Genomic DNA, 22,572 nt, shown 5'->3' with positions numbered 1-22,572 from the left:
AGCCGCCTTCACCCCAAAATAGCCAAACAGAACAAAGATCCCATGACCAGTAAGAAGTGATATAAAGCCACCAGGAGTCCTTCTGTAAAAGTAGCCCTTTAAAGAGTCTCAGGTGGGAAATGAGGAACTGTAAACAAGGCTTTGCCTCTGAGTCTCCTTTCTTGCATTCTCCTTCCAGTGCACAGTGACGTGTGGCCAGGGCCTCAGGTACCGTGTGGTCCTCTGCATCGACCATCGGGAAATGCACACTGGAGGCTGTAGCCCCAAAACCAAGCCCCACATAAAAGAGGAATGCATCATACCCACTCCCTGCTATAAACCCAAAGGTAACTTGACAGGGGCTCTGTAACCAATCTTGTCATGGTTGTGTATATTCACTGCTGTTTTCAATTCCTTGGAGTATTTTTAAATATCCCAAGTGTTCTTTATAACTATTCTTTGTAACTTAGACTCTACTAAATGGACTTAACTATTTGTAAAAGTCTTTCCAATAGTTTTGCTTGCAAATTGTTTTTAGGCACTATGTATTGATGCAATTCTGTTCTGAATCAGAAAATTAATGGAAGACTGCTGCTGAAAAAAAAAATCAGATCTACTTGAAGTGACATATTATCAAGTATGATAGAAATATATGTGTGATTTACTATTCACATTGCTTGCTATTAAAAACAAGGCAGTAAGATTCATCATGTAAAAAAGGGAGAGGGCTTAAATCAATTAATCAATAAATGTGTGTATATATATACATATATATGTATGTATATCATTGAATTACCTTGCTATATACTCGAAACTGATACGACATTGTAAATTAACTACACCTCAGTTTAAAAAAAAAGCAGTGAATCCAAACTGTCGGCTTTGTTAAGCATGAAATATACCTATACTTCAAGCTAATAAAACAACAACAAAAAGTTGTTGCTTTTTATAGTGAAAGCTTTAAAATTAAAAATTAACATGAAACTGGATTCCAGAGTCATAATTTGAAAGGAAAATCGGAATAAATCTATCGATGTCTACAACCCATTGCCTTGCCTATTGTAAGTTTTCCATGAATATTATCTTCAGCTCTTGAGTATCATTAGCTTCCTCAAATATAGGAAGATTAGTGGCCACTGACATGGCTGGCAGAGTCAATTCAAAAAGACAGTAAAATATTACAAGCCTACTATTCATGCTAAGCTGAATGCTCATTGTTGAAAAACAGGGATGGTTCAAGCGGTCATAGACACCTTCATTGACTGAGTTTCTTTATCTTGGAGAGGTGGGCTAGTTATAAAACTATGTATGTATATTTGGAACCATTTTGCTGGGTTCAAAATGTTAGCAAATCCTTTTGGCTTGGGCAGTTTTACATTTCTCCCTGGCTTTGTTTTCTAAATGGTTGTTGCACATAGAGGATAAAAAATGATGCCCCAGCTTAAAATAATGCATTTTTTATTTGTTCGACTTTACCCAGCCACTTCAGAGAAAGAAAAGCAGTTTGTGGGTAACTGTCAGGAGTAAAGTCTGTATTTTCACAACTAGGTAGTGAGTCTGGCTCTCTAAACATCATTAAAATGCCATATAATTCTATGGTGTATGCATATATAGACATATTTCTTTCATCTTTATAATTATATGTTATAAGATGGTGATAGAGCTTCACTGGATCATACTATAAAGGCAAATATGCCTATAAATGACCCTAATAAATATGTCAGAGTGCAAATCTTGGCAGTTACTTATGTAGGAGCGGTTATAACCTCCCTCTTTCTTTTTCTCCTCCACAGTTGTTTCTTTTTTTTTTCCAGGAAGTTGTTAGGAAGCTTATTTTGAATTGTTTGACCAAAGCTAGATAAATATGTGAAGCAAGCCAAATTATGGTTTGTGGACCCCAAGTGCCTCACATTCCAATTGTCAGTGAACCTCTGGTGGATATTGCATGAGTCAGGTGTCTAACACAACATTTTGAGAATTTCAGAGTGGCGGTTTTGTTTGTTTTGTACAGTATGGCATAGATCACACTTAGCCAAAAAGCACAAGAAAAACAAGTTATAATTTATGAAAATATCACAATATAATCCACTGTATTTTGTTTTAGAAGGTAAATAGTGCTCTATCTTTTCAAGAGGAAATAGTGAAAAGATACTTTGATGATTCCTTACATATGTATTAAACTCCTAGAGTTATAACTCTCATAATAAAAAGATTTCACTCTTCAACATAATAAAGGGCACTCATACACAGAAATTAACCTGAAAACCTATTATTTACAGTTACCAACATCCTAATTTTTAGGTAGTACAAAATTGAGAACTGGGGAGGAGAAAATAGCATTTCCTTGAAATCCTAAATTGGTTCTAACCTCTTCATTTTTGTCTCTATGCACTGAATTCTCAGAAAAACTTCCGGTAGAGGCCAAGCTGCCATGGTACAAACAAGCCCAAGAATTCGAAGAAGGAGCCGCTGTGTCAGAAGAGCCCTCGTAAGTGTTCAACCATGAGTTGTTTGGGTTTGGAGGCTGATTGGTTTAAAGAAACAGGTATCTCACCCAGGCTTTCATAGGTTCTGAACTAAGTGTACTCCTCTTATCAAGGGTGGAGTGAGGCTTTGGGGCTGTCAGATTGGAGATTTATCAAAGCATTTCTCAAAACATGACTTCTCTCTAAATCTTTTGAGTTATGAAAATGAAAATGTAGTGCCTACCCTCTTCTCCAAAATCTGAACTTCTCTTTTCTCTTGCCAAGAGGCTGAAGGTAAAAATGTCCAGGCTGCATCTGATGATGTAGCATAGATTTGCTGTGAAAGCCTAGGCAGCTTTTTACACTCCTTATCTCCCAGCTTTGCAGTATAACCACTCACAAAAATGAAAGGGTAAGTGAAATATATTTGAAAGCAAAGGAAACTTATTAGCTTTTCTTTCCCCTATCTTGCTGGATCGGTAGTAGATGGATACCAGGTCTCTGGGCCACTTGCTTATGGTCACACAACTGCTCAGTTTGATCAAGGCTGTGAAATCTGTAAGACCATTAGATGCTTCACTAGAGAAAATAAGGAATAGAGACAGATTGATTGATCAATAACTGCATACTGATTCTACTAGAATACACTGATAGGCCTCTCTGCTGCATCATTTTTAAAAATTTGGGAAAGCACTTTATTGATGAATTTCACCTATGTCCAAAGCGATTTCTCCAATTGATGATTATCTAGTTTATTTAATACAAGCACTAGACTCAGTACTATGCATTAATACGTAAGACATGTTATGTGAGCGTCCAAGAGCTCACAGTATAGCATTCAGGATACAAAATGGTTTCCAAATATAGTTGCTGTTGTTCAGTTGCTAAGTCATGTCTGACTCTGAAACCCCATGGACTTCAGCATGCAAGGCTTCCCTATCCTTCACTGTCTCCCTGAGTTTGCTCAAACTCATGTCCATTAAGTGAATGATGCCATCCAACCATCTCATCCTCTGTCACCTGCTTCTCTTCTTGCCTTCAATCTTTCCCAGCAACAGGGTCTTTTCCAAAGAGTTGGCTCTCCGCATTTAGTAGGGTTTACAAATTTTACTAAGTACATAAATTAACATTGTAATCTGTATGTTTAAAAGCAATTTAGAATCTCCTCTGAGTCATCCTGTTTGAATCAAAATCTCATATTGTTTGCCAGAATACAAATTGTGTTCTGAATCACACCCTAAACATCAAGAGATTGAAAAAGAAATCCAAAATACAAATTGGTACAATGACCAAAGTTCATTTGTAAAGAAATGATACTTAGTCACTTGTTTCACAGAAAAATGGTTTATATATGAGCAAACACATTTCTTAAAAGATAAGAAGCAAAACATAGGTTATTTCTGTGTTACAAAGTTGCTGCAGCATTTTTTTTTTCTACTTCTTTGAGGAAAGGCTTTAAGAAAAATCAGCTAACCACTACAGAACTTTGGAGGAAAGTCAGTGGTTAAATATTACAGTGCAACTTTTATGTGACAATATAAAGGCTTAAAACTTTTTGTTTCTCTCCTGCCAGTACCTGGCTTGACAGGCCTTCTTGTTCCTAGAGAGGAAGGAAGCAGTTCATTTTAGAGGGATATTAACTCTTGAATCCACTAAGGTCCTATTTGAGACAGAAAGATGCCGTATAATTGGAGCTACTTACTCCTTATACGTATTCTTAGGTTAATATACATTTAAAGCCAGTTAGGTTTTATTTTACCTAAATAAACTCTGCTCTCCTGTACATTATATTCTGTCATGTGGTCTAAAGCATAACTCTGTATGTAATATTGCATTATGACCAATGTTAAATAATATAGCAAAGTTTAAATTAGATCAAAACATCTTATACCAATAATTAGACACATTTCCCATTACTAGATACTTCTCAAATGAAAGCTGTAACTAAGCTTTAATGCTTCTGCAAAAGCATTACATAGACCACAACATTATATATCCATATTTTGTAATGAGTGTTTTCCACTAAACTTCTGATTAAGATGCATTATGCTTAACTTTAATCCTAACAAATCCCTAAAGTAGTTAAACACATAATTTTAACCATTGAAACTATAGCCATATATTAGATTATTAAATTTTACTCTTGGTGTAATGGAATTGCCATCTTGGCATGATTAATCTGAATTGAAGTAGATTGTAATTAGAGTGCTAGTGCTGGGTAAAGGAAATGTGTACTATTAATATTATGCTCAGAACAATAATTACTTTTATACCAAAATGAAATAAATGACAGCTGTAGAATGCTGTAATGAAAGGTATATGATTTTCACATTTTAATACACTTTACATGTTTAATGCACTGAACCCTAGAAAGGTCCTATGTGTCACATTCTTTTTTTAATTGATTTTGAAATTTAAAAACATAATTTTGCATGGTCTTAATTCTTTTTTATGCCACATAGACTAGTTTCTAAATGTATGGAGCAACCTATAATTATTCTCCATACTATAATGAAAAAATGATATACTGTCAGTAAGTCTTTCTTCTCCCCACAGAAGAGACACACACTGCTTAAATTAAACAGTAATGTTTAGAAGTTGCGGTTGTCACTTCTGAATTCATCAGAGAAGAGAAGCGGGAATAGTGGTCCAGGACTATTATCTCCTGCTTTGGCTCCAGTTAACATTCAGAGTTCTGTAGTAGAACAGCAAATATCATTTATTTCCCCTTGTGTAAAATGGAAAATATTATCACTAGCCTGTCTCATTGAATACTAGAAGAAAATCTGTAACTTTAAATCTTTAGTAGATGGAGATACCATTATTGAATAATAGATTCTTTTGGTAACCCCAAAATAGAAAAAAAAAAAATTGGTTAGCACTGTAGCCAAAAACATGTTGGAAAGCAACCACTCTAAGACATGTTTAGAAAAAACCTATAGTAAAGACTGAAAACTGAACTGCCAAAAAAATAACTAAATCTTGATAGAAGTATATACCAGCATTGTTGTTCCACTAAACTAAAATGCCCTGCAGAAGATACAAATACAATTATCAGTTTCATAGAATAACTGAAATAAATATCAGTAGTGGGTCACATGATGGTAATGTATTGGGCTAACCGAAAAGTTCATTCAGGTTTTCCCATATCATGTTATGGAACAATCTGAGCAAACTTTTTGGCCAACCCAATACATACTTACTGTGGTAAGATTTGTCTTATGAAGCTACAGCTTCATTTAGAAATGCATTTAGATGTTTTTTTCTGCAGCAACAGACTGGTTTATTTACAATGTATTTGATTCATATAGTATGAAGGTAGGAATATTGCCTTGAGTCTATTTTCTTGTTCTGAAGAAAATGATTTCCTAACCCACATGTAGAAATATTGCTCTCTAAATTGATTTTTCTCTGGTGGCCATAATTTGCCTTAATCCACACATAGGTATTTATCAGATTTCCCTGACAACCAGCCTCAAAAATCTTTAAGCAGCGTATGTTTGTTTCTCTTGATTGAGCAGGACAACATGAACAAGATCCAACCCCAAACTGAAACTAAGAGATGGGGTGGGGGGCACTTTAGCTAGTGAAACTGATTAAGCACAGAAAACCTTATAAATTAATACAATAAAGTGAACTTGCTTCTGAGGATGTCAGCTGAGAAATCCATAGAAATCCTTGCTGCCTAATTAATGCAGGAAAAAAATATGATTTAAGATAGACTTCTGCAAAAAGTAAGATTCTGGGAGAGTTGCATTTTTCTGAGGATAATAGCAGTGTCATTCTAGCACTGGAAAGGCGAAAATGGGAGAGAAACTTAGGGAATTCTCTTCTGCTTTTATTTAAATTATGTGTTTTTGCATTTGCTTTCAGTTGATGAGAGTATTATCAGGTTTAAGACACATCCTTGAAATGCCAGGTGATTGTTTCCACAAACAAATATGTGGAAAAAGCTTTCTAGTATTTTTTTAACCATCAAAATTTTACTTGTGTTTGGTGAGGAATCAGAACTACAACTGGTCGTACAACTGTGTTCATTAATTAGGTAGAAGCTAAAGAAATCACTTGACTTGATTCCCAATCTCCTGCTTTTATACCCTCCTTTTAGTCTTTGTTGGGATGTGTGCATAAACAGCACGACCACCTCAACCCACATACACAACACAGCCACTTTGACAGCTTAATTTCTTGAGCAAAAATGAAACACTGGTGACTTCTAGGGTCTATCAAGACAGCTCTCTGCTGCTGTTGTAGTTAATCAGCTGGCCTTCTTAAAAACACTAATTTGACTTGAAATAGGAAGGGAAGTTTTCATTTTCTTAACTTCTTCAAGCCACTAATAAGCCACTCAGTACCCTAGAGGGTATAATCTGTTAAGAGAGGGCTTAAGGCTTAAGGCTTAAGTACGTGTGTGCTCAGTCATGTCCAACTCTTTGTGATCCCATGGACTATATAGCCTGCCAGGCTCCTCTGTCCATGGAATTCTCTAGGCAAGAATACTAGAGTGGGTTGCCATTTCCTCCTCCACGGGATGTTCCAAACCCAAGGATCAAGCCTGCATCTCTTGAGGCTCCTGCATTGGCAGGAGGGTTCTTTACTACTGCACCACCTGGGAACCCCCAAGGCTTAAGAAAATGGTATGGCCTGGCAGCTCTTGATGCTTTGACTTTCACTTTTTAGATTTTCTGCTTTCTGAATCCAGTCATCCCAGGAAGAAGAAGGTGGAACTAATTGGGCATCTAGGGAGCCAGGTATCCCCCCAGATTGATTTCAGTCACCAGGAATTCTGCTTGGATGGCTCAGAACAAGTGACAGGAGGCAGGCAGTTGGTTCCCTTAGATATCCCTTGACCAACATCACCATTTTAACCAGCCATCCCTCCATCTAACCCTGGCACATCCTGGCACACAGGTGGAGACCCTTACCAGTGTTTTTCTTCAAAGGTACAATTGGGTGGTCCTCTGTGCCTTGATCTTGCACTTAAAAAAAGTCCTGACTTATCTTATTAGATTTTCATTGAACAGCTTGACTGCATGGTTTGGAAAACATTTTTTGGCTGCAACACAATATTCAAACCTTAAATATATTGCCATAAATAACCTTGGTGTGAGCCATTTTAAAAAGGAAGAAGGAAAGAGAGCAGGCAGAAGGCAGCGGTAATATCTGGATGCCAGATGGCATCAGCTTAGTGATGGGGCTGTTCAGTAAGAGGCAAAGAGGAATTCCTGTCATGCATCTGTGTGAACAGAACCCACAAGGAATTAAATACAGAAAGAAAAGCCAATAAGAGTCACCATGGTGATCCTGTAGTCATTAAATGGCTTGTTTACCTTATTGAAAATAGTATTTAAATATATAATATTTAAGAGTATGTTTACATTAGTCCATATTTATATCCAGTAAGTTGTCTGAGAATGTGGATGGCTTAACTCGGTGGTTAAGAATGTGAATTCATATTTTTTTTAAAGTGGTTAGAAATGTTAATTGGGTGACACATGTTTTTATATTTTCCCCCAAAGAATATTTAGGGAATCAAAAATTGGTAATGGAACCAGATAGTGTTGTTGTTCATATCCTTAATGTAAAATGCCTCAAGTACATTCTCTTTGTGAATCTCGGACCATAGAACATAAAAAGAAATATCTTAAGGGAGAAACATATATCTCTTATGAATCAAGAGTCACCTAAGGTTAAGAATTGTAAACAATGTTTGCTGATCATTAAATCCTCAGAAAGGATGTTGAAGCAGAACATGACATTAGAATTAGACAATAAAAACAGCACAACAGCATTTAATTTTGATTCGGCACCTGCAAAGTATGAGAAAGCCTCATACTGGCCAGAATGAATGAGCCCTGATGCCCATAACCATCATGACTTCTCTCCCTTCCAGCTCCTTCTTTTCCGGGCTCCTGGTCTACCCAGATTGCTCTCCTCCCTTATATCCTCTGCAGAATGCTTAATATAAATTCTTTGGGTGATCATGTATTTTAGATAATACTGGACCTCCTAATTGTTCACATCTCCCAATGAAAGAAATTGAATTCATTCTTAAGTCACCTGCTCTGGGCCAGATTTTATGCCAAGTGCAGGTTTTGTAAAAAGAAATCCAATAGTCCTTGCCCTCAAGAAACCTTGAGTGTGTGCTTACCACAGGCATGATAAGATTGTGACCAAAGTGTTGAGTATTGGCCAGTCATCCACATATTGAACAAACAAGTCAGCTATTTGGAAGAAATGACATTTGGGGTTTGGGTATGCACAGCACAATAGTGTTAGTGATTTCACAAGAAGTGTAGGAGAATTTTTTATTGAATTCCTGAACTCTGTCTACTACTCTGTGTTCCTCTGAGCTCCAGTATCAGGAGTTAAGCTAATACATGGTAAAAAATGCACAAATACAAGAAATGAGAGAAAGAAGACTGTGATAGAAACCAAAGGTGTTGTGGGGGCATAAATGTGGGGATTGGCCGATGATTAAAATTTCTGTGTATCTGACTTTGACTCTAAATCTAGCACTTGAGGAAAGATTATTTTATCTTTTTATATAGCAAATGATTGGATATTTTATATAAGAAAATGTACCTCATTAATCTGTGTTAGGTGTTGAAAAATATGCTACCAAAATCCCAGATAATTTCCTGAAATTTGAAGTTTTTTCAGATGTATCAGGCTGCCAACTATGTGAGTTGGTGAGAAGGGTGAGTCTCTGTATTTGTGTTGCTCAAACAAGAAAACAGCCCTGCTGGAGTCAAAGTAAAAAGCACTTTAACTATTGCTCACAGAGCAAGGTAACCAACTCCAGTATTCTCCAGCATTCTTGCCTGGAGAATCCCTTGGACGGAGGAGCCTGACGCGCTAGAGTCCATAGGGTCACAAAGAGTTGGACACGACTGAAGTGACAGCACACACAAGCATGGCAGCAGCATGCCCAGTGGTGGGCAGTGTGGGCTCCAGGGACAGACTCCTTGAATGTGAATCATGGGTTCCCCCCAATAGTAACAGGGGACCCTGACAAGTCACTTAACCCCACAGGCTTTAATTTCCTCATTTGAGAAATGAACATAATGGTATCTATATCATAAAGATATTGAGAGGATTAAGTTATGTGTAAAGTGCCTGATATGCAGGAAACTCCTTTTAGGTATTAACTGTGGCTATAGTTGCACCTTTTCCAGCATCATTCATCTTTCTTGAGAATATTGAGAGCAAGCATGTTTCATAATCGTTCATTTACAAATGGAGAAATTGAGAGAGGTGGTACTCTGCTTCATACATGTTACATCATATAGCATGTGTGACAACCACAAGTGACCACAAATACCCCCCAATTTCAGCTCATGGCTCTTAGCTAACACCACCTCTCTGCATCCCCTCTATATTTCTGAGACTCTTTCAAGACTCACTTTAGGCATCTCACTTTGAATTTAGCCAGAAATTTATCCTAAAGGACAAGGGTTAGTTACCTTTATTTGAACAAAAAGAAATCTGTAACAAATGGCAAAGATAAGGAAAGTTTGGAAAGTGCTCATCCTCTCTCAGCTCTGAGTTACATACAGTTGATTTCCCAAGCTTGCTCCCAACATCCACTGAGACAGAAAAATCAATAACTAATTCAAGAGAGCAGACAGAGACATTTTTATGTAGTCACTAGAAAAGCCTTTCTTGCAAACCAATAAGTTCTAAATGTGTCAGCCCCTCCTACTGTCTCCACTTAATGCTTATTCTGTAGCTACTTTCAGAGCTAAATCTGAACTGTTACTCAGCTGAGCCCTAGAGAGTGGCAAAGACAAATTAATGGGATCCTCGTGTGCCAAAATAAAGTATGGACCCTGTCAGCACCAATATATGTTAAGTCCATTAAGGTCAGTTTTAATGAACTGAACTTTTCATTGGAAAGCTTTGCCAAACTTGTTGAATTAAGGGGAAGAAACCTTTACAAAATTGCAAGATAAACTAATTCTGCTCTGTGTGAAGAAGAAGTGGTTCATGATAAGTATTCTGAGTTTACAGTAGTTTATATTTTTATCAAATTCAGGGAAAAGAATGTACATTAAAATCTACATTCTGTTATTAGGCTAAGAACTCCAAATGCACTAATAGCATTGTATGCTCTGATGGCATTTTAGTCGCTGGGACCTGAGGCTAAATCATCAGACTAGCCTCAAGGAAAACCAAACTTTTAAATCATGTTCTGTTCACATAGGTCAGAAAAGCAGTGGAGAGAAAGATGGTCTGAAACAAGTGTCCTAGCCTTATTTTTCATTTGGGAAGAATGATTTGGCTCCATTTGTATATGAAACAAACAGTTAGAGGTCTATATTCTCTTTTTCCCAAGTCTCTGTGTGTAATGAGTTTTAAAGAGGGGGCTTCTCTAACCTAGGAACACTTCCAGAATGCTCCAGAGTCTTCACTGATGGGTGGCTGGTTATAAAGTAACCAGTGTTAGATCAGCATCATGTATAAATTACTGAAGGCAGCCTCTGGTTCAAAACTGCCCCCAAATCCTTTTATTCTATAAAACAGCATTTTAATTGAGATTTAACTGAAATATGATAGACACAGAATTTAAACTTACTTCAAGCTGCATGATAACCCAAATCTCATCAAGATGAATTGAGGCCTCCCCATACTGCCCAAGGGCAGCTCTAAGAATATAAATAAATCAGCCTATGATAGCCACTAAATCTGGGCACATTCACTTCTCGAAAGACCATAAGAAACTTCTAAAACAGCAAAAGGTTTTTGGATTTTCCATGCCAATGCCTGGAAAGGTTTTAGGCTGTTACCTTTTTATCTAGCTTGGTTTCAATCTCTGGGGCCAAGAATAAACCCAATATCAAATCACTCATAACATCAATCCTTAGCCTCCTATTTATCCATTCACACACGCATTTTTTTTAAAATGTATTTATTGAGCACCTATTATGTGAAGTTCTATTTTCACGGAGGTTTGGTCTTATGAAGAGAGTTATTCCATAAATATTCCCACACTTGATTATCAAAAACTGATCACTATTATAAGAAAATGAATGAAGAAGTGCTCTCGGAGAGTCTGATGAGGCTTTCAATAGGTCCAAGGTCAAGGATGTCTTCTTTGAGAAGGGACATTTCAGCTGAGACCTGTAGGATGAATGGAAGTTATTCTAAACTGAGAGGAATAGGAGATTCATCCAGGGAGTGACCCCCACATTTCAAAACTTTGAGTCAGGAAAGAACTACACATGTTTAAGCAAGTGAAGGAAGGCTAGTATGTCTGGAAGCCAGTGATGAGGGGAGAACAGTAGGAATTGAAGGTGGATAATGGCATAATGTAACCATGGTAAGGAATTTAGCTTTCATTCTGAATATAACAGGAACAATCAAAAGCTTTACATTTTAAGAACCTCCTGGCTACAGCATGAAGAATGAGTTAGTAAGGGCTAACAGAGAAAGAAAACAGACCAGTGGCTATTGTGGAAGTTCAGGAGAGAGCAGATGTTAGCTTCAGTGATCTGGCTTACGTGGCAGCGTGAGAGCCAGGACAGTGAGTTGGTAAAGAGCATGGATTCTATAGTAAATAGCCATGGTTTAAATCTTGACTCTGCCATTTATTTAGCAGTATGACCTTGGGAATATCTGTGTGTCAATTTTATTATCCTAGAAGTGGCGATGAAAATAACATTGTTAAAATACAATCTTTAGAAAGTTAAAATCATGATTTCTGTTAATAAATATAAAATGAGCACATGTCAAATTTTTGTTTGACTCATGAATTATAAAGAAACCAATAAAATGATAAAACAAGTTCGATGTGAACTCGATTTAGAAAAGTTTTTATTTTCTATCAGGCAAAATTATGTCCATTGACATGAACATAAAAATAATGTCCATCACTTTGAACAAAAAACATCTCCATCATTACAAGCCCTCTACAAGGAACCTTGCATCTCTGTATAGTTGCAAAACAGACCAACTTCCTTAGAATTTGACAGCCCCTGTAAGTCTGCTAGACTTTTCATTGAAAGAAAGCCAGTAATCTTGTTTGCCCATTTAACAATGTTTCTGACAGTACCCATCTCCTAACAATGTTATAACAAGTTAATGCATAGAAATGCTTGGGAGCTGCTTGTATATTTTTGAGATTAATCCTTTGTCAGTTGTTTGATTTGCTATTACTTTCTCCCATTCTGAGGGTTGTCTTTTCACCTTGCTTGTATTTCCTTTGCTATGCAAAAGCTTTTAAGTTTAATCAGGTCCCACTTGTTTACTTTGTTTTTATTTCCATTACTCTAGGAGGTGGGTCATAGAGTATCTGGCTTTGATTTATGTCATCAAGTGTTCTGCCTATGTTTTCCTCTAAGAGTTTTATAGTTTCTGGTCTTATATTTAGGTCTGTAATCCATTTTGAGTTTATCTTTGTGTATGGTGTTAGGAAGTGTTCTAATTTCATTCTTTCACATGTAGTTGTCCAGTTTTCCCAGCACCAATTATTGAAGAGGCTGTCTTTGCCCTATTGTATATTCTTGCCTCCTTTGTCAAAAATAAGGTACCCATAGGTGCATGGGTTTATTTCTGGGCTTTCTATCTTTTACCATTGGTCTATATTTCTGTTTTTGTGCCAGTACCATAATGTCTTGATGAGTGTAGCTTTGTAGTATAGCCTGAAGTCAGGAAGCTAGATTCCTCCAGCTCCATTCTTCTTTCTCAAGACTGCTTTGGCTTTTGGGGTCTTTCGTGTTTCCATATGAATTGTGAAATTTTTTGTTCTAGTTCTATGAAGAATGCCATTGGTAATTTGATAGGGATCATGTTGAAACTGTAGATTACATTTGGTAGTATAGTCATTTTCACAATATTGATTCTTCCTACCCAGGAACATGGACTATCTCTCCATCTGTTTATGTTGTCTTTGATTTCTTGCATTAGTGACTTATAATTTTCTGTGTATAGTTCTTTTGTCTCCTTAGGTAAGTTTATTCCTAGATATTTAATTCTTTTTGTTGCAGTGGTGAATGGGATTGATTCCTTAATTTCTCTTTCTGATTTTTCATTGTTAGAATACTGACAAAAGATTAATTTCCAAAATATACAAGCAGCTCATACAACTCAATGCCAGAAAAACAAACAACCCAATCAAAAAATGAGAAAAAGACTTAAACAGACATTTCTCCAAAGAAGACATACAGATGGCTAACAAACACATGAAAAGATGCTCAACATTGCTCATTATTAGAGAAATGCAAATCAAAACCACAATCAGAATGGTCATCATCAAAAGTCTGCAAACAATAATGCTGGAGAGGTTGTGGAGAAAAGGGAATGCTCTTGCACTGTTGGTGGGAATGTACATTGATATAGCTACTATGGAAGACAGTATGGAGATTCCTTAAAAAACTAGGAATAAAACCACCATATGACCCAGCAATCCTACCCCTAGGCATATACCCTGAGGAAACCAAAATTGAAAAAAACACATATATCCCATTGTTCATTGCAGCACTATTTACAATAGCTAGAACATGGAAGCATCCTAAATGTCCATCAACAGATAAATGGATAAAATATATCCATTATATACCCCTATACACAATGGAATATTACTCAGCCATAAATGGAACACATTTGAGTCAGTTCTGATGAGGTGGATGAACCTAGAACCTATTATACAGAGTGAAGGGAGTCAGAAAGAGAAAGATAAACATCGTATCCCAACGCATATATACAGAATCTAGGAAAATGGTACTGAAGAATTTATTTACAGGGCAGCAGTGGAGAAACAGACATAGAGAATAGACTTGTGGACATGGGGAGAGGGGAGGAGAGGGTGAGATGTATGGAAAGAGTAACATGGAAACTTACATTACCATATGTAAAATAGATAGCCAACGGGAATTTGCTGTATGGCTCAGGAAACTCAAACGGGGCTCTGTATCAGTCTAGAGAGGTGGGATGGGGCAGGAGATGGGAGGAAGGTTCAAAAGGGAGGGGATATATGTATACCTATGGCTGATTCATATTGAGGTTTGACAGAAAACAACAAAATTCTGTAAAGCATGTATCCTTCAGTAAAAAAAAAATCAATGAATGTTAGCTATTATTGTTATGGTTGTTTCTGCTATTATATCGAGGTAGATGTAGTGGAGATAGAAGTAAATGGATTTCAGATATATTTTCGAGGGAGAATTAGTAGAGTTTGGAAATTGTTTGAAAGTGAGAAGTTAGGGAAAATGCAGGATCAAGAGTAAATCCTAATTTTTCATGTGAGCAATTAGCTGCCCAGTTGAATCATTTGCTGTGATGAAGGTTGGAGGAGGAATCAGATACTGAGGAGGGGAATCAAGAGTTCCATTTTGAACACTTTAAGTTGGAGATAACTTTGAAATATCCAAGTGAACATGTCAATCAGGAGAGATGTCAATGTGTAGTGGTTAAGAGCATGAAACTCTTCTAGGTGTGTGGTTTATACCTGTTCCCTCATCTACATATTAAATGGAGATGATAATAATTCTTATCTCATTAGATTATTCTTGGGTTTTAACATTTATTTGTAAAGCAGTTAGAAGTGAGACTGGCACCTAAGACACACTATATAATTTTTAAAAAACATATTAAATATATTAATGTTTATTCCTTTCAAAGAGTAATATGGGTCCCTATCCCAGATCTTAATTAAAAAAAAAAAAAAAGAAAGTTTCAGTATGAAGCCCAGATAAAAGGTCTAGACTGGAGAGTCAACACATAGAATTGCCTGAACTTTGGAGGTTTTTGAAACCAAGAATCACTGATGAGCACATCAGAAGACCACACCAAACTGAGCCTTCAGGCACTGCAATATTTAGAGTTTGAGGAGAGGAGGATTTAGAAAAGGAGTCTGAGAAGGAAGTGACCTGAAAGCAAAAACAAGCAAAGTTTGATTCCTTGTGAGTTGAGGAAAAAGTAATTCAAGGAAAAGGCACAATCAGGTGTCTTGGATGCTACTGGAAATAAGATAATTGAGGACTTGATATGTCAGGAATAGCAGAAAATTTGGGACCAATACTCTGAAACGTTTATTATCAACTGTCTTTCTCCTGGCTTTTCTCTTCTTGTTAAAGCAGAATAACATCCTGATGGTCAAGAGGGTCCCACTCCTTCTAATTTCTTGTCTGGAACCACATCAGAGAAAGCTGGCTCAGACCCACAAGATGAGTTTAACAGAGTACTCAGATGTATGAGGTCCTAGACTTTGAAAGAGTCCAGTCATCTCTGGCTTCTTGGAACTTGGAGAGAGTTCTGATCTCCCACAGCATTTCCTTCTAGTACAAAGTCTCTTTGAAAGGAAAATGTGATTTTTAATGCAGTCAGCCTTTCTTTCCCTCCTTCCAGCACTGAGCATTTCTGCAAGAAAGCCATTGAAGCATTCCTGCAGAGGCCAGCTGCCTCTCAAAGAACTCAAAAGGGCAGTCGTTATCATGAGAAAATGATGTCAACTACTTGGAAAATGCCACTAAATATAGCTCTCCCAGGATGCCTTAGAGAATTAGGGAACTGAGTCCTTCCTTCGCATCACTGGTTAGCACTACTAGACAGGGTAGTCACTGAATTTTATTTCAAATAATCATACTAGTGACTGCAGCAAAATTGTCATTTGTTTTGTCAGCTTAATTTCTAGAACCATTCTATTCTTAGTTATACTACTAGGCACTTTACATTGCTGAACACCCTCCCAATTCAGGCATGATATGGATGTGAAGAATCTATGACAAAAAGGTGATTCTATTAGATGTTTTATAGAGTGGTATCTTGGACACCTTTACAAAATTTTGCTTGGAGACTTCAATATGCGTTGCATAACTAGCATGAATTATTTGCAGTTCTAGAAAGTTGTAAGCTAACAGCAGCAGTTGAGAAATATTTTTATAATTCCACATGCAGATCAAGTATCCTTGACTAAAGAATTTTCACAATAAGTTAGATTCTCATTTATTTGGAATGATTCAGGTATGACTCTAAGTGAATGTAGAGGCATATCTTGGATAAGTATACTCTCAATACCTTAATGCTTTAGCTATATTTTTAAATAATCATTTTAAGTCTGTCTTAGTATGATGGATTTTATCTATAATTCTAAAACTCCTAAACTGATACAGTTAAAGAATTGCCTTCCCTTTGTAGCATTCCCACATTTTATTTGTTTGCTAGTTTGAAGGTTTTTATTAAAAAAAAATTAACTTTTAATTTCATAGAGACATTCAATAAATAACCAAGTAATGAAAGAATGTGTTTCTCTTTCCCTTTCCAACTTTCTTTTCTACCCAGCAGCAATATTTTTTTCTTATAGATCCAAATGGTTCATGGATCCAAATGCCCAGCTAGATTTTAGGTAACTCTACCTTTTCCTAAAGATTTTACTGTCTCAAAGATTGTCCAAAATCAGAAGAAACAACTCTTTTAAGACTAAAGAAAAAGAAGAGAGAAAGATTGAGTTAAAAATAAGATGAACTAGTTGAAATACCATTTTTACCGATAACATATAATGATTTTTTGGTCCCCAAATGACATATTTATGTAAAAGATTTTCTGGTTAATTTAGCATAGAATTACTTATACAATATTTTATTTTTCCAATATATTCTTCTCCAGATCCCTCCGTGGTCACTGTTAAATGAGAAAATTTTAAAAAGGGAATAATCATGAATCTCATGCAAATATAAAATAAACATCTGTCAAAGATTGTATTGACCTCATTAATTAATGAAGAAACTAGGAAGATTCAACCAATTCAAAGGAAATTTAAAAGAGCCAAACATATTCAGGCAAATAAGAATGTTGAAATGAATTTACAAGTAGATGCAAAATGGGTCTATCTACAGGACAACGAATTACATTCCACTAGATTAGATCCACTAAATTAATCCTCATTTCTATGAACCTGAACCATTTTCATGATCAATTTTCTACAATTTATAGAGGAGTAAAAATAACTCACGGTTATTTTAAACCTTAGAGATTTTAAATTTTTGCAATAATCAGAAAGAATGCACTGAACAGAATATCCAGTAATATTTAGGGTCTGTTTTAAAGTTGTTATAATTTTTTCCTACACTATTAAGTTTATTCCCTCCTCACCCTTCACCCTAAAACTACCAAAGAAAGAATAAAAAGAAATATACAGCCCCTATCAACTTATAATTCAAATGTTATAAGATTGAAAACTAAACTAAAATTTAATATCTGTAATGTGATTTCCTGCAAGTTTCAGTTTGTATTTTGAAACTAGAGAATGAGCTGAGGCTCGTAACAGCATCAAAATAACACTACAGAGCTACTATATTGTGCAACTCATATTTTGAATAATCCCAATGATTTTTTTTAAACAAACACGCACGTGAAAGAAGGAGAGAGAAAAGGAAGAGGAGAAAAGTTGAATATCAGACTATGTGTATAAAACTAGAGCTAAGTGGTCAATACCTTCAGTGACATGAGACTAAGAGTGAATTGTTTCTCTGTAGCATCGTATAAATAAAGTGATAGTTTTTATTATTTCAGTCCATGCTTCTGACTCCATAATAGCCACTAATAAACTAAACTGCCTTGGGATTTTACAAGTGAATTTGATTATCACTCATCTATTTTGTAATAGGGAATGTGGTTACACCTCTAATTAAAGGATAAGCATTTTGGTAGTGAAATGAACAATGAAGCTTACAAACCAAAGAAACATCTATTATTTATTTGCCAAGGTTCTGTTAATTTGTTTGTTTTATCCTGGAGATGGGAAAACTAAATGCAGAAATCATATCAATCATTTCTGAAGGTCAAGCCCACCATTTAAAGAACTCACTTATCCAAGCCATTTCTCATTCTTCTGGCAATAGTGCAGCTAACCAAAAGAATAGTTAAGTTGCCTAAATTAAACTTCAATAATACATTGTACATGTGTACCTCAAGACAATTAACATGCAGATTTTTAAAAAGCACATTGACTCCATTTTAAAGGTCACAGTTTAAAGGTTCTAACTCAGCAAGAAGTGCTCAACTTCTAAACATTTCAGTTAAACCTCCAGGCTCATTTGACTGCCCTCTCCCTGACCTTTCTTCCTCCCACTTGTGGCCAGAAAGCTCAAGATAGTAAATACAGAGTTGGGAGATCCAGGGATGTGGGGGAAGGTTTCATATGAAAAACAGTTATTATTCATTTGGCCATTTGCACTATTAGATATTTTTCTTTTGAAATACAATCTCCTGCCTTCAGTGAGAGAGAATATTATATCATCCAGTGTATGCACTAGAGAAATTAAACTGAGAGCGGAAAGACAGCACCACTTAAAGACCAAATTGTTCTTAATTGGTGTGAACTTGATGAAGACCTAAGGATAGTGGGTTGGGAGATATGCCAATAAGGCTGTCTGACACTTGATAAGGTTCTCACTTGGGAGACATAAAGTAGATTAACCCTAAGTATCCAAATAGTCAAAAATATACACATACCCACAACACACATAATTCTTTTTTCATTTAGATGCTGCTTTAAAATAAACAAGTCTCAATCATTGCAATGAATTCATGGGGCAGTGGCATCCCTTTCTACTTTCTGTGATTTTGGTGTATCTTCCCAGTCCTGGAAAGAGAGCAAAGTGATTCATGTTATAGGCAGGGAGAGCTGAGGGTTTCATTTGTGCATCCTTTACATTCTAGATTTCATCTGGGATTCACTTTTAATCTAGGAGATAAAATATAAATCAGTTTAGCTACTTGTCATTCTCATAAGTTTATATATGTGGGAAAAGATGGAGACAGATGTCTAAAATAAGTTTTGAGAGAACTGATGAATCTCAGTGTGCTTGACATGTCCACTAAATGTTCTATAGAAGGACTTGGAAGACTACAACCCAATAGGCCAAATTTAGACCCTTCCATCTCCCTTTTCATTCCCCACCCCAGTTTTTATAAATAAAGTTTTATTGGAACACAGCCACACTCATTTTGTTTCATATTGCCTGTGGCTGCTTTCACAGAGTTAAGTTTTGCAACAACAAAGACCCACACACATAGCCCACAGAATCTAAAATCTTCCCTATCTGGCTCTTTGCCAAAAAATCTATCTGATTCTTAGTCTTTTGTAATGGTCACTGAAAAGGGCTATTATAGCCAACAGAGCAATAATCCTTACTGGATTGGAAAAGCTAATAGGGTACTGTTCTTTCTGAGATCTTGTCATCTTTTTTATTTGAAAACAAAATTCAGGACTACATTATTAAAGAAGCAGTATTCATCACTGTTGTCAAGTGTAAAGACTTACCACTTGCTTTTGGGTTTCTCTTATATATACAATAGTATGGTGTATATTTTCCTTTCTGTCTACACCTGGGTTGTAAAATTCAGTGCTTGTATATTTGTTATGATTTTTGTCCCAGGACTCAGACAGACAGATGTGAATGTATAATAAGAGGGTTAAAATTATTTTGATTGCAGAGTTTGGTTTTATATTCCTAAAAGATGGCTACAGGTAGCATTATTTAAAGAGAGAAAGATATTTTAATCTTATTGGATGCATTTTCCCTACCACGTTCTTGAGGTGCCATAAGATGGAGTCAGGAATTAAAAAATGAAAGAAGGAGGTGACCCTGTGATGAGAATTTCTTGGGAATAATTCGGGGTAATGCTTCCTCCTTCATCCACCTTCCTGACAAGATTGTGTATGACCCTCCTCCTCCGCTCGGGGGTGGCTTTTCAAAGGTAGCAAGTGTCAAATCCTTCATCAGGGGACCCCTGCCTGCCTCAGACACCGTGGCTCTGAGTCTCTTCCAGTCTCCCTACTCAGGAGACAGCCCAGGTTCAGGCCACAACTTTGTTTTGCTTCTTCCAGTTTAAAAACTTGGATCAATTTCCTGTTAGAATTTCAGCTTCCCTAAACTAGATGGGAACTATTTTCACTTGCTGGGACTTAATGCTATAACCTTCTTATCACTTCTTTCCTTTTCTGCCAAAATCAGGGTTAAAGAGCCAGGTTTGCATGCCTCCTCAGCATGACTCCCAGTGCAAAAGCAGTAGGATCATAGAAAAAAATTTTTTAAAGATTTTTATTCCAAAGTCCTTTCTCCAGATTATTGTACTAACTTTGTGAAAATGTTAGTGGTGCCCTCAGGGCTTTTTTTCCCTGGATACTTCTCAAGGTCATTGTAGATATGGCAATTGTTGATTAGTTGGAGGAAAACAGTCTTTTTTTTTTTTTTTTTTGGAATTTGGATATTGTCCTACATTCTAGAGAAACTCAGGGAAGTTCTCATTAATGTGACTTCGCTCGGTGGGGAGGGACTGGAGGCTGTCGAACAAACATATATGGATGCAAAACCCCTCGTTTACGGTGACATGCCTGTGGATTTAAATTTGTAGCAAGGCTTTTCTCTCAGATATAAAAAGAATCGCAGGCCAGACTAATTCAAAGAATGTGTAAGGAACAAGGCTTTGCTCCATACTTGGAAACTTAAAAAAAAAAAAAAAAACCCTCTTTCTCTTTCTATATATAAATAAATCTTGGGAAGCACATTGAGCAAAAAAGCAAAGAAAGTTACAGAATCTGAAATCCAGACTAAAACAAAAAAATATATACTTCCTTAAATATCTCTAAGGGCTTACTTTGTTATAGTTTTTAGTATCAGTATTAGTCTGCTGTAAGAATAGCCAACATCTCACAGGAGGCACAAGGGCTGGAATTTAGATCAAGAGAGACGAAATCAGTTCCCTGCTCTGAAGAGCCACCACTGTGGGTGCAAAGCTGGGAGAAGGCAGGTGGTCTGTGGCTGGAATATCTTCCAGCTGGGGGTTCATGTGAGACTCACGAAGAAACCAATCCAGAGACTGGCAGATGAGCTCATGAGCTGCACTGAAGCGCCCAGCACAGGACAGGACAGGGTGGCGGAGCCCTGAGCACGTCCTGAGACGGCCCTGGGCCCCAGCGGCAGGTGGGATGTGGCCCGTCCCAGTGCCTGCGGTCTCCTGCTTGGGGCTTCTCATCCTGTCCTCTTGTTTGCTTGCGGACTGCAGGTTCATCCCAGAGGCCTGGTCGGCCTGCACGGTCACCTGTGGTGTGGGGACCCAGGTGCGAATAGTCAGGTGCCAGGTGCTCCTGTCTTTCTCTCAGTCCGTGGCCGACCTGCCGGTTGACGAATGTGAAGGACCCAAGCCAGCGTCCCAGCGCCCCTGTTACGCAGGACCATGCCACGGGGAGACTCCCGAATTTAACCTGGAAGAGACAGATGGCCTCTTGGGTGGCCTGCAGGATTTTGACCAGCTCTACGACTGGGAGTATGAGGGCTTCACCAAGTGCTCCGAGTCCTGTGGAGGAGGTAAGAAGGAGGATAGGCCTCAGATCACTGCCATCCTCTTGGCCTTTCACTGTAGCTTCTCTCGCTGCGGGCAGTTGTGTCACATGATTGTCTCTAGTCCAAGAAGGCTAAGTAGGGGGAGGAAACCGTTCTAAATGTAAAGCAAACTGAATGAAACACAGATGTATTTCTCTCTGGGCCTGTCTCTCTTAGACTGTCAGCTATGAGTAGCTAACACAAGTAATGCTTTTGCTTTTACTTGTCATCCTGATATTTTGCACTATATCTCAGTGTATCTGACTGAGAAACACTGTTGACACAGGCCTGGCAATGCTCTTGACATTCAGTTTTATTTGTCTATGCCCTTGCCTCAGTGCATGTGGTATGAACCCAGATCAAAGACGACAAAACCGTCTGTTGTTCCCAAGGACAGAGTACGCCACCTCTGACTTTCTCAGCTGGTCTCCAAAGTAATATCTGTTGCCAAAGGGAAAGGATGTATAATGACAGTTAGCACTGAGGTTACCTGGAACTGGAAAGGGGTTTAAAGATTAAAGCCTGATCCCACTGCCCTTTTATCGATGCGAAAACTGAGATACAGAGAGCTGAGTGATTTTTTCAAGATCACACATCTAATCGGTGATATTTGGGACTAGGCCTGCTGTTTATTTCTCTGTCTAGGGTCCTTGCATCATACCTCACTTCTTTAAACACTTAGAGAGTTCCTGAAGCTTTATCACTGAATGAATATTATTTAAATAATGTACAATGTTTCCATGTATATTAATCTGGTTCTCTTAGGTCTAGCCCATGGTGATAACAGATTCAGTCATTTTTCT

At 37.2% G+C, this 22,572-nt stretch overlaps 1 protein-coding gene across 4 annotated transcripts in view; it reads left to right on the top strand.

The window, feature by feature from the left end:
• Positions 1-22,572, top strand: part of ADAMTSL1 (ADAMTS like 1) — a 479,878-nt gene that overhangs the window by 242,285 nt on the left and 215,021 nt on the right. For all 4 annotated transcript variants that reach the window (XM_081499058.1, XM_081499072.1, XM_081499064.1 and 1 more), the window contains 3 exons: positions 179-326; positions 2,383-2,467; positions 21,453-21,754. In XM_081499058.1, the coding sequence (XP_081355184.1) occupies positions 179-326; positions 2,383-2,467; positions 21,453-21,754 (535 nt within the window). The remainder of the gene's footprint in view (positions 1-178; positions 327-2,382; positions 2,468-21,452; positions 21,755-22,572) is intronic.

The sequence above is a fragment of the Giraffa tippelskirchi genome, chromosome 1 (assembly GCF_054371585.1).
Source record: "Giraffa tippelskirchi isolate mGirTip1 chromosome 1, T2T-mGirTip1v1.2.pri, whole genome shotgun sequence".
Taxonomy (NCBI): Eukaryota; Metazoa; Chordata; class Mammalia; order Artiodactyla; family Giraffidae; genus Giraffa; species Giraffa tippelskirchi.
This window is presented reverse-complemented; position numbering and strand designations above follow the sequence as displayed.